At 39.5% G+C, this 12,908-nt stretch overlaps 1 protein-coding gene across 1 annotated transcript; it reads left to right on the plus strand.

Annotated features, from left to right (window-relative positions):
• Window positions 1–4,775: 4,775 nt before the first annotated feature.
• LOC125233496 (arp2/3 complex-activating protein rickA-like) lies at window positions 4,776–12,274 on the plus strand. The gene is made up of 5 exons (XM_048139534.1): window positions 4,776–4,969; window positions 5,338–6,313; window positions 6,404–6,867; window positions 7,169–7,280; window positions 12,262–12,274. The coding sequence occupies exons 2-5, from the start codon at window positions 5,352–5,354 to the stop codon at window positions 12,272–12,274; spliced, it is 1,551 nt and encodes a 516-aa protein (XP_047995491.1). The 5' UTR covers window positions 4,776–4,969; window positions 5,338–5,351.
• The last annotated feature ends 634 nt before the right edge of the window (window positions 12,275–12,908 follow it).

The following is a 12,908-nucleotide window of genomic DNA, read 5'->3' on the forward strand; positions in this document are numbered from 1 at the left end:
ACTTCTGAATTCCTCGGAAGGAATTGTGTCTTAAAGAACATTGTTTTCTCAAACATGGTATGAAATATTGATGTTATGTGCCTTATAATTGGCAGCGAAGTATGACGTTGCAGGTGCGGCTAGGACGATTGATAGATAATGGAATTTCATACAAACCTTGCAGGCCAAGGCCGGCAAAGTGTTCTTTTTAATTTCCAAACACAGATAATTGTGACATAACATCCAGGTATTTAGCCAATTAAAAAAAACTATAAGGGGCTTTATAGACGTGCCGACTGCAACTGGTACGGGCCCTAGACAATATTTGATTTTGGGTGCGTTTTCATACAAAAAAAATTTTTTTCGTTTTTTTTTAATTTTTTGTTTTTTTATAGGCGTATACGGGGCATTAAAGGGGAACGAAAATTCGATTATTTTTGCGCTACGACGCACCGTTTAGGAGATACAGCCATCCAAATTTTCAGTAGACTTTATTTATTTCATACCATGTTTGAGAAAAGCACTATACATACCTCGGCGGGAAATGGGGTTGCCCCATTTGTCCCGGCCTCTGTAGTAATGTACTATTAATCAACAATCAATAATAACGTTTTAGCAAAACAAAAAATCCAGAAGCACCGTAATGATCATTGAGAACGTTCTAAATCACCAAACAAAAATTTATATAATATATAATCATTTATTTTTTTTATTGTATTCATGTGGCCTCATCCAGTCTCCATTATCAATAATAACTATTAAATTTTTTCCTTAAGTTATTAGGAATATCTTTGAACGTAATTTGAATTCAGCAAGTATCAAAAATTGAACAATTTGACGTAAGTAAGTAGGTATACAAAAGTTTTGTTCAGTGTGCACTTTTTCAACATATCCAAGTGGTAGACATACATCTAAATTTTTTTATGACAATGCAAGTTCTCTGCAAAAGTATCGATACGTTTATAAGTAGTTAAGGTAACTCCCAAAAAAATTATAACACTCGTCTCTTATTTATGTTGTCGTCACTTCTTTTATTTATGTTGTCGTCACGCTCACCAATGAGAGGATGCCCTTCATGATACTGTTACTAGGATATGAAACACACAAGGCCTGGACAAATGGTGAGATGACGATTTCTCGTCGAGTCTTATACTCATAGGTACTCACGAATGCGCCTCACTTCTACGTGATTGTCCACCTGGTTCTTTGAGCTTAATCGTAGTCGCCCCCAACCTCCCCTCATAGCGACCACTGTGAGGAACGGGGTTCACCTTGAGTTCACCTTTACCGATTCAACGATTTCCTCTGATCACTTCACTCCAAATATCTACACTACTCTAAGAATCTACATGACATGAGACAGAACACATACTATGGATTAACACTACGAGAAACTCTCTAAAATGATGTCCGTAAAATTACTTCGACTTAGCTCTGTCCGCACGCGCACCCGGTCTTTTTCCACCGCCTCGCGCAACCACCCTCCAATCTTACCTATAAAAATTACGTTCACCTAGCATAGCCATATAACATGGATGATTCGTTAGCGCCATCTATTGAATCACAGTGACAACGACATGATAATTCGCGATATTCGCGACATATGTATTGACAATGACTTAAGTTTGAAAGTGGCACCTACTGGACTATTGAGCACTGGTACTTTAACCTTACAGAAAATACAGAATGACAAGACATATCTCAAGTTATGCAGCGTCACCCCAGAGACGATCCACATTCGCAGCATTGCAGTACTCCAAGAATGCCTCTTTTATATTTTAGACGTAATGTAAGATATTCGCGGAGTAGGGTTTGATTTAGGCCGGATCCGGCCAGTATGAACCCGGTTTTTTAAAAAGATATCAAAGATAAATAATAGTATGTTATACAACAGGCGTTTAGAGGAGGTCAAAAAAGACGATTGCTTGAGTAACAATTTGAGTCGAAGCCGAAAATTGTTAATAAAGACGCCACTAGTATTTTTTGGCTCAGTTATACACCGTTGCATACAATAGTTTTTCTACGACCATGCACTTAGTTTTTAATAGTTTGGTACTAGTAGAATAACTTTCGTTAAATTTACACTGTTTCCTGTATTTTGACGCAAAGGTTTGCACTGCCAGCGCAGCTGCCCAAAGCCAGTATCGTTATAACAATGTGTTGCCATGGTTACAGGGCCAAACAATGCGTTTTCAGTTTTTTCGTTACTGTGCGCATGCGCGGAAAGCTGGCGGACGCTGGCTTTGGGAATAGACTTAAAAGTTATGTAGGGTTTTAAAAATCTATGCACTACCCTGTAAATGACGAATCAGTTCGGGAGTAGAAAAATTACTTTTTAGGTTTTAGCGCGTATGTGCAGGATAATTTAGAACTTTTTAATAATTAAATAAATAAAAGGTATCAAAAAGAAGTACATCAATCTCACTGTACTTATAGAAGCGCTAATAATAGAGAAGACAAAACTTAGCGTGGTATGGGCATGTAATGAGGAGATACGCATGCCATATAAGCAAAATAGTCTTAGGGATCAATGTTGATGCGCGGAGAGAGAAGGGTAAACGGTGAAGGGTGAAAGAGGATATAAATGATAAATTGTGTGAGAAAGGAAAGAATTGACTGTTGAGATGACGAAAGATAAATAAATAAATAAAGAAATAAATATTAAAGGACATTCTTACACAGATTTACTGAGTCCCACGGTAAGCTCAAGAAGGCTTGTGTTGTGGGTACTCAGACAACGATATATATATAAATATAATATGTAAATACTTATATACATAGAAAACATCCATGACTCAGGAACAAATATCTGTGCTCATCACACAAATAAATGCCCTTACCGGGATTCGAATCCGGGACCGCGGCTTAGCAGGCAGGGTCCCTACCCGCTAGGCCAGACCGGTCGTCAAAGAAATTAATGAATTAATGGTCGATAAAGGAGAATGGAATGTTGTACAGACCTAACATAATGTAAGACAAACTGTAGAAACAAAGTTCTAAATACAAACACTATAATTAATTTATCGAATAATCTCCAATTCCTTCATTCGTTCTTTCTTCTGTTCAACTCATTCTTCCGCATCTTTATTTATTTCATCTTCATTGAAGAAAAGAAATTCAGCGTGCAATAGGAGAACTTAATGACACCAGTCATTATTCTACCAGTCAACTATTAGGCAAAGCAGGAAAGTTTATATTATCTAAAACACATAACGTGCTCTATTAAGATGTTGTAATTTTCATTTACTTTGATCCGATGATCTGATCCGATTGCTTTGATCAGATGCGGCAGATCCTAAAGTGCCGGATCCGGCCAGGTTACCAGACCCAAATCAAATTGCAATCCCTATCGCGGAATAATGCAAAATACCTGGAATGCGACTCTTTGGTATCTGCATTGTTATAACAATTCATTCTTCCACCATGTTGCTTGGATTATTTGCGGTATAAAGATGCTAAAGAAGAAAAGCAAAAATATCCACATTGTTTGAATGAGAGAAAAATGGAAAACTCGAGCGAAACTCGTATTCATGACTATGGGTACGAATTCTTAGCTTTAGAAATGGAATGCTAAATTTTTATTTTCGGCTCGATTCGAAATTAATTTAAGTCAAATATTTGCTCTATATACGATATGGATAGGATATGCAATAATGACGTTTTTGTTTGCAGAAACACATTTTTAAGTAAGTATTTTTGAAACCTGACAGATTATCTTTAATATGTCTTAAACGGAATGTTAGCGCAATCTACTGTAAAAGAGTTACACCAAGTTACACTAAAGTCAAGCGGCCACTGAATTCTGTACAAAATAATAATAATAAGTACTTAATAAAAAACAAACACTGTTATCTTTACAAAACAATTTCTTTTGTATGTAAAGTATTAGCTTCGTAATTCTTATGTGCAATTAAGGAAACTATAGGTCTGGTTTTTTGTTGCTTATTTTCTGTTATTTCTTGTATATGACTGTTTGTTTCTAAATAAAGAAAAAAAAAAAAAAAAAATTCTAAATGAAAATTATAATATGTATAAAGTTCAAATCATTTAAATTAGCTCATTAAACATTAGTAAGTAACTAAGCATATGTCTGTAGGCTTCGAAAATTGTGAAATGTTCATTTGAAAAAGTCTTAAATAAAATAAAGAATCTGTTTATTTTTACTACTTCACGGATCGTGATGCTACCTTGTGTTTCTAAAAATTTTCCATAACTTGCACAAATGTACAATTGTACATCTGTACATCTAAAGATATAAAAGAAGAACCCGACTGACTGACTGACTGACAATATCAACATCACTTACTTACTTTGTTGGCGCGACGACCCAAATTGAGTCTTGGCCTCCAACACAAGAGCACGCCACTTTACGCGGTCCAGAGCGACCTCTCGCCAGCCCTCGTTAACGCCGAGTTCACGGAGATCTGCTTCCACTCTATCTGCCCAACGATATTTAGGATGGCCAGCGGGACGGCGTCCAGTTTGTATGGAAAACTGGACCTCTAGAACTTTATAAAGACTTTCTAGAAAAATTGCTTTGAACTTGATAGGTTCAGTAGTTTTTGAGAAAAATACGGAAAACTACGGAATCCTACACTGAGCGTGGCTCGACACGCTCTTGGCCGGTTTTTTTATTTTTTTATTTAAATTTTGTGGTTAGGTTATTTTATACCACAGACAGATGCAAACACGTATACGGTCCGAATAGGCTATAGTTTCCTACTAGTCAAATCAGCTTCATTTTAAGAACTGTCAAAACTATTTCTGTCTGTATAAACTGTCAAAATTATTAAAAATGTAAAATATTAGGAATTACAGTGATAAATGGATGTACCACATCCTAATTAAAGTGTGAAAGTGTTATCATAAGTTTTCATGCAGCCTGTGAAGCCAAATATTGACGACAAAAGTACGACAACTGTCAACGGAGTAACGTTCAAGATTTAAAATTACACCGTATTTAGTGGTGTTTTTTGGAAGATATTTACAGATGAGTATTGCTTACTTAATATTTAAGTGTAGTTTTACAGTGTATTTGTATTGAACTAGTAACTGTTATAGGTTATTTTTGTGTTTTATGTTTCTAAACACTTGATCTACATAATAGTATTTTAACTTCCCATATTTATATTTTCTTTGTTAAACCAACTCAAACTAATAAAACCTTACTCACTGGTATCCCGTGTAACTTGCAACAAAGTGAATTACAAAGTTTGTTATATGAAATCTTGTTATTATCAAGGCAGTGATTCCATATTCTTGTTATCTTAGTTACAATATATCCTGTCAAAGCCCTAATTAATATATTTTAACAATACATTTAGGCTTAAATATCTCACATGATGAATAATGTTACAGAACAAACTACTAAGATGACAACACGTCGGGATGTGATAATGGCTAGAATGAAGCAACTACAGGAAGAACTTAAATTAGCTAATGAGTTCAACAAAAAGCTCCTTCAGGAACAGGAGGAGAGTGAGCAGGAGATTGAGCGTGTTGTAAGAACAAACACAAGCCTCAAAAATCAGCTAGCCAATCAAGATGTCGAGTATGAAGACCTGCAAGGACAACGAGATGAACTCCAGGCAGTCGTAGAAAGGTTCCAGCATTGCCAAGAGATACATGAGCAGGCATTACAACGCATCCGGGACCTCGAGCAGCAACTGCAGGAGTCGGATTCAAAACGGTATTGCAAGTATTGCTCCGGGAACTCCGCTCCGGCTGAAAACAATTTAAGTATATTTGCTGAATTTAATAGCTTCGATTTAGATGTGGTTCATGACAGTGCACCGTGCTCCCCAATGAAGGACCATGTAGATTTAAAGGAGTCTGTGCACTTAGAGGGCGGCAGTGATCCCAGAGTGACATTGAAGGGGTCAAATAAAATTAAAAAATACTTAAAGTTAAGCAAATTTATAAAGAAATCAAAGCTTTTAGTTAAACGACAAAATTCTATGTTTAAGACAATACAGTCCAGATGTAACAGTGTCGCCTTAAGCGATGAACTTCTAAATTGTCAACACCGACTCGACCTGACAGCACAGGAGTTGAACAGTCGCTCCGATGAATTGTACAAATTAGAATCAAAACTGAAAGACCTGAATAATAGATATGAATTGACAAGTAATGCATTACACGAGTACATATCTTTTATGAATAATGTTCTAGATCCATCGAGCGGGTACCCGGTGTGTATGGACTCGCCTGCGCCTGCTCGGCGGCGCCCCGCCGCGCCGCACTCGCCGGCGCTCCGTGCCGCGCTGGCGGCGCCGGGGTCGCCCGCGCTGCGTGCCTTGTTCGCGCCGCGCCCGAGCCCCGCGCCCGCGCCCGCGCCCGAGCCCCGCGCCCGCGCCCGCGCCCGCGCCCGCGCCCTCTCCGCGCCGCGAGCCGAGCCCGCCGCCCGCCGCCCTGTCCCGCCGAGCCCCGCCGTCGCCGCGCCGGCTCCGTCGCCGCCGAGCCTCCTGCGGCTGGCTCTCGAGCGGCTGACCGTCGAGCCTGAGCCGCGGTCGCCGGCCCCGACACCGTCGAGCCTCCTGCGGCTGGCTCTGGAGCGGCTGACCGTCGAGCCTGAGCCTCGGCCGCCGGCCCCGTCGCCGGCGCGCGCGTCGAGCGCGGCGCCCGCCCCGGCGCCCGGCGCTCCGCGCGCTCGGAGCCGGGACCCTCCGCGGTCGACGGTCATCTATTCTGACGCAATCGGGGCCGGCCTCGGCGTGCTGCTGGGTGAATGTCTCCGGCAAAGTGTAACAAATGTGTGCTTGCGTGGTGCCTCCGTCGAATCGGTCGTGCGCCGCCTGGCGAGGGACAAGTTTGACAGTGGCACCACTCTGATTATACACCTCGGCGATAGTGTGGGTGTGAAGAGATCTCACGTGGGATCCCTCATACGCACGCTGTCCGACATTGAGCGACATGGAATTTATAAAATTATTTTATGCTCTTTTCCGTATTCTGACTCTGTTTCCCATGAGCACAACGTTAGAGTGTCGGAGTTAAATTCCATGTTGTACAATGCGACTTGTTACGAAAGCGCTTACCATTTTATTGATCTGAACATTATGTATAAAAGAAATAATTACCGTTTTAGACTAAGAGATAATTATTTGAATGTACCACGGAATTGTAAAGTGACGACAGCAAAATTACTAGCTTACAACGTAGAACCGGGGTTTTTTGACATTTCGGCCAGTGGCAACGGTGCCGGCCGCGCGGCGAGCGCCGGCGCGTGCGCAGCCTCCCCGCGGGCCGCCCACAGCATTTAAACTGACGGCTGAGACAGCGGAGAGGCCCCGTGAGCTTAGGTTAGTTCACCAAAACCTACAGGGCTTCTCCAGCAAAGAGTTAGAGGTGGTTCTTTTCTTAGAATCACAAGATATTGATGTCATGTGCGTTACGGAGCACTGGCTCAAAGAATATGAATTATTAGTATTTAATATCTGTAATTATGACATAATTAGCTCGTTCAGTAGAAAGTCCGCCATTCACGGGGGATCATTGATTATAGTAAAAAATAAATTTAAATGTAAAGAAAGAAATGACATAGTTAAACTTTCTACTGAGCGAACTATAGAAATATCATGTATAGAATTGGAGGATCACATTATAATGTGCGTCTACAGACCACCTTCGGCGGATTTTAGCGTTTTTGAGTCTGTGATGGAAGATGCGTTGAGACGAGTGTTTGTTAGCAGTAAGAAGATAATAATTTGTGGGGACTTTAATGTTAATATACTAGATCCCACGCATGGACACACAGTTAGATTCTTAAATCTTTTTCAGTCTTTTGACTTGTTTCCGCTTTTCCACGAGCCCACAAGAATTACAGCCAGTACGGCGACTTGTTTGGATAATATATTCTGTAATTGTGAAGTTGAAAAGAAAGATGTCTTTAGTTGTTTCAGCTCTGATCACTGTGGTCAGAAAGCTTATTTCCAAGTCAACATTGTAAAACAACAGCAAGCGATTACGTATAGGCCTATCACTGCTAGCCGAATGGATAAGTTTAGAGAATCTATTATATCGCAGGTACCTACTTTGACAGGTATAAGCAAGCAAGATCCTGATACATTATACGGGGAACTGTCGAGTGTCATCCACGACGTCCACAAGAATATTTTTAAGACGAAGACTGTACAGCAAGGCCAATTGAAGTCAAAGTTTAGTGACTGGGCCACCGTCGGTATCCACAGAAGCAGGAAGAGATTGTATGACCTGTATGAAATGAGGAATTTTAACCATGATGAAAATTTTACTGAATATGTAAGGAGGTATTCAAAAGTGTTTAAGAAAGTTTGCGCCGCGGCTAAGTCTGCATTCTTAAGCAAGAAGGTCAGGTCGGCAGACAATAAAATAAAAGCTACCTGGAATATGATAAACGCTGAAACCGGGAAGACGAAACCCCGTGATGGCCATTACACACTAAAAGTTCAAGACCAAGTATTGTCTGCAGACGACGATGTTGCTGGCGCCTTTCAACACTTTTTCACCAACATAGCCACTGATACTACACGGAATTTAAACTCCTCTGTAGTTAAGGCAGGTCTCTACTTGGACAATTACAATGTTAAGAAATGCAGCATGGAATTATATTTCCAATTTACTGACCCCGAAGAGATTATTAAAACTTTCAAGTCCTTAAAAGTTAAAAACAGTGAGGACATTTGGGGGATATCTGTGAAAGTCGTGTATTCAATTATTGACGTCGTGGCACCTTATCTAGCCGATGTGTTTAACGCTTGTGTTAGGGAATGTGTGTTTCCCAATCTGATGAAGTATAGTAAGGTTATTCCTCTGTTTAAATCAGGCAGCAAGGATGACCTTGGAAATTTTAGACCAATTTCCATACTTCCCGTTCTCAGCAAAGTGTTTGAGAAAATTATATTGAACCAGTTGCTTCGACATTTTAACACGAATGGATTACTTCAGCATCAGCAATTTGGTTTTACACGAGGTCGTTCGACGACAGATGCTGCCTCTGTGCTAATCAAGCACATATACGATGCCTGGGAACTCTCGTTAGATGCTATCGGTATTTTCTGCGATCTCTCCAAAGCTTTCGATTGTGTGGAGCACGACACACTACTACACAAGCTGAAGCACTACGGTCTATCCTCTAAAGCTTTACAGCTTGTTGAATCTTACTTAAACGAAAGAACCCAGAAAGTGGTTGTAAATGGTACTGAATCTAACGGTACAACTGTAAAGCTTGGAGTACCACAGGGTTCTATTCTGGGACCTTTTCTTTTCCTTGTGTATATAAATGATTTGCCATGTCTTGTAAAGAACAAATGTGAGATAGTCTTATTTGCTGATGATACTTCACTAATTTTCAAAGTTGATAGGCAACTGAGTGACTATAGCCATGTGAATGAAACTTTGAAGGAGGTACTAGAATGGTTTACAGCAAATAACTTGCTCCTTAATGCCAAGAAGACGAAATGTGTTAAATTCTCTTTACCCAATGTAAGGAAGACAGATACTACCATCACGCTGAATGGCGAAAACCTGGACCTTGTCGAGAATACGCTCTTTCTTGGTCTTACTTTAGATTGCAATCTGCAATGGGGTCCTCATATATCTGCCCTAGCAAAAAGGTTGAGCTCTGCCGCGTATGCCGTAAGGAGAATTAGGCAATTAACTGATGTGGAGACAGCTCGCCTAGTTTATTTCAGTTACTTTCATAGTGTTATGTCTTACGGCATATTGGCCTGGGGAAAAGCAGCAGATATTCAAACCATCTTCGTTCTCCAGAAACGGGCAATACGATCTATCTACAACATGGCGTCACGTGACTCACTGAAGGAACGCTTTAAGGAGATAGACATCCTTACAGTAGCTTCACAATACATACTAGATGTGATAATGTATACTCATAAGAATATAGAGTCCTTTAAGAAACTGTCAGATATTCATAGTTATAATACACGGAACAAACATAAGCTAGCGGTTTCCAAGTTTCGTCTACAGAAAGTGAAGAAATCGTTCCTGGGAAACTGTGTAACATTTTATAATAAGGTACCCTTAGAGGCATGGGATCTGCCCTTTACTTCATTCAAGAAGTACATAAAAAGTGCACTTCTCAAAAAGGGGTACTACAAAATTGATGATTACCTGGGAGATACTACACCATGGCCGACTATCCAGGCTCAAAATCTGTCATAGTTTTGCTAGCAGTGTCCCGGGGAGTCATTGTGTCATGCTTAAGGCGCTGTTGCTACTGGCTGTTTAAATTATTGATCCTTATTATTGTATAATTATAATTTGGTATATATATATATATTGACTTGTTGAGTACATACTAGTTATGTATTCTGTAGAATTAGTTGGAGATTGCTAGCTTAACAGTCTCTTGACGTGAAATTTGTATTTCATACGCATTTTTTTTTTCTATTTCTAGTTCTTTTGACACTTGGAGAACCTTTACACCTCCAAATTTTTATTTTTTATTATATCCCATTAATTATAATTGACTGTGGGGACCTTTTACATCTCCCAAGATCTTGTTTTCAATTAAGTCAATTTAAACTATGTAACATACAAGCACGGAATGTTGTGTCTTACATCTAGGTATACCGTATTCACTTATTGTTGGAATATTTAATACAGCCCGGACAGCTTGAACATGTCATGCTCGCTAAAAAGTCTTTGCTTACGGTGACGTCGTTGATCGGGTCGCCACCTTCCCGAATGAAGGTTGAGGGAGGCGATGGCTGAGATACGCGCCATATTCGTGAACGGGTGCTGTTTGTGAAGACCGGTCTGTTTCAGCTAATAGGGGCTATGCTATTCTATGTAACATTAATTTTGAATGAGATTACGTTGAGGCACTCTGTTCGGTCCTTGTTTGTTTATTTTTCTTTCTGACTCTTGGAGACCATATACATCTCCAAGGAAAAAAGTAGATTAAGTATACATATATATTTTTTTTTCCTTTGCTTAAGACAACAAGAGTCTTTTACAACTCTAAAGTTATTTTAGTTATTCGGTTTTTTCTTCATGTATAATTTTTTTAGATGTACTTTGACACTTAGAGACTCTATACATCTCTAACATCTCTTATTAATAATCATAATAGCTTTGTACTTTGTATAATTTCTTGTGTTAATATTTTTTTTTATGAATACTTTTGCTTATTAAATTGTATCTTGTTTTTTTTTTTAATGCATGTTAAATATAAGATGTAATGTTTTGAAAAGAAGTGGCCCGCCGAGTTTCTTGCCGGTCCCATAGTGGATACCCTCCTCCAACTGAGGGGGGACTGAAATCTTCTCGAGGCTGAGGCGTAGGGTTAGAGCCGGCGTAGTTTTATTTGACGTTCATAAGCGCATTGTAATATGCCTACTTGGAAAAATAAATATTTCATTTCATAAATATTTCATTTCATTTCATTTCATTTCACTATTTGCTAATATGGAATTACTATGAAATACTGAGGAGTGACGTCACGGTCAATTCATTTACTTTATATTATATCTTTCTTTTTGAATTATTAAATAGAAATTATGTTTAAAAATAACTACTGTCAATATTTTTCTTCTAATTTTGTGGTGCTTTATTTCATGCACTGCATTTTTTTTAAATATTTTATTTTAACTGGTGGCCGCCCGGCGGGTCGGCCCAGATACCGCTGGGGAGACAGCGTGATGGCGGATCTGTGTCAGCTACAAGCCGATAATTGGCAGGAAGCTGCGCAGGATCGGGATAAGTGGCGTGCTCTCGTTTTGGAGGCCAAGATCCTCTTTGGATCACAGTGCCATACTAGTTAGTTAGTTAGTTATTTTAAGTCTAGGAAATTAGCCTATTATGGTAAGCGGCCAAGAGGACTTGCGTGGCAAACCCTTTAGATTTCTTCATATTAACCATGGAACCCCAAAACTCAGAATAACACAAAGACCCTGTCAGGATTATGTCGTCCACCCTTTTCATATGTCATACATGTTGACGAAAATGATACCTATTGGAAATAAGTACAAAACGCTCATGGGTCAACCCCTAGGGAGAAACTTAAACTCACGAGAGACGAAAGAGTCCTTATGTGAAAGGAATAGAATAAATTTCACTTGGTATCGTATTAAGTCGGTCTTCTACGTTTCGTTTCCCGATAGGAGTATTGGTATAATTTAAAGTTTTCGACGACATTTTTACGGGAAGATGGGAATGTAGTTGGTATTGTTGATAAGTAAGGGGTTATTTGAAATAAATGAAATAATAAATGTTTATTCAAAACTAAAACTTAAAACTAAATTTTAAATTCTGCCAAACCAGAGTATGGTTTGTTGGCAGACGAGGCTCCTAATACATTAGGTTCTATATCTACTTATATTGTTTACTAGCAATGGCAAACAAGACAATACAGCACTGTAATATCTTGTTTGCCATTGGGTAGGTGTATACGTAAGATTCACTATTATTATTACTTATATGTACATATTTCTTAATATAATATTACTTTTACTGTATGGTGTTTTTAAATTTAGTTGTGAGTACGCTGCTTACTTTCTTCTTAAATGATGTTTTGTCACACATGCACTTTTTATATCTGAAGGTGTCATTAAAGATTCTAGGCACCATGTATTTTAGACATTCACAAGTTTTTACTTAAGAATTAGGTTACATTAAGAATTAGGTTTGTAGGAGGTAGGGCATAGCGAATGATATTCCGCTTTGTGTGGTAGGGCACAGCACAGCGGATATCGTCTCGCTCGAATCTAGAGCAGAGCCCAACTGGGGATTACCTCCGCCTTACAGAAGACCGCAGCCAAATAGCACTAGACCCTACTCATAGTCTTGTGTTCCTGTCGGTGAGTAAGGCTGCCAGAGCTCAACGAGGGTGCGGTGTGCTGATGACGGGAGGACTTACGGAACTAACTTGTTCCGTCTATTGTCCTTTGAGTCATCGTCAACCCGAACCCTCCTTAGAGCTTGTACAC

This window comes from Leguminivora glycinivorella, chromosome 14 (assembly GCF_023078275.1).
Source record: "Leguminivora glycinivorella isolate SPB_JAAS2020 chromosome 14, LegGlyc_1.1, whole genome shotgun sequence".
In the NCBI taxonomy this organism is placed as follows: domain Eukaryota; kingdom Metazoa; phylum Arthropoda; class Insecta; order Lepidoptera; family Tortricidae; genus Leguminivora; species Leguminivora glycinivorella.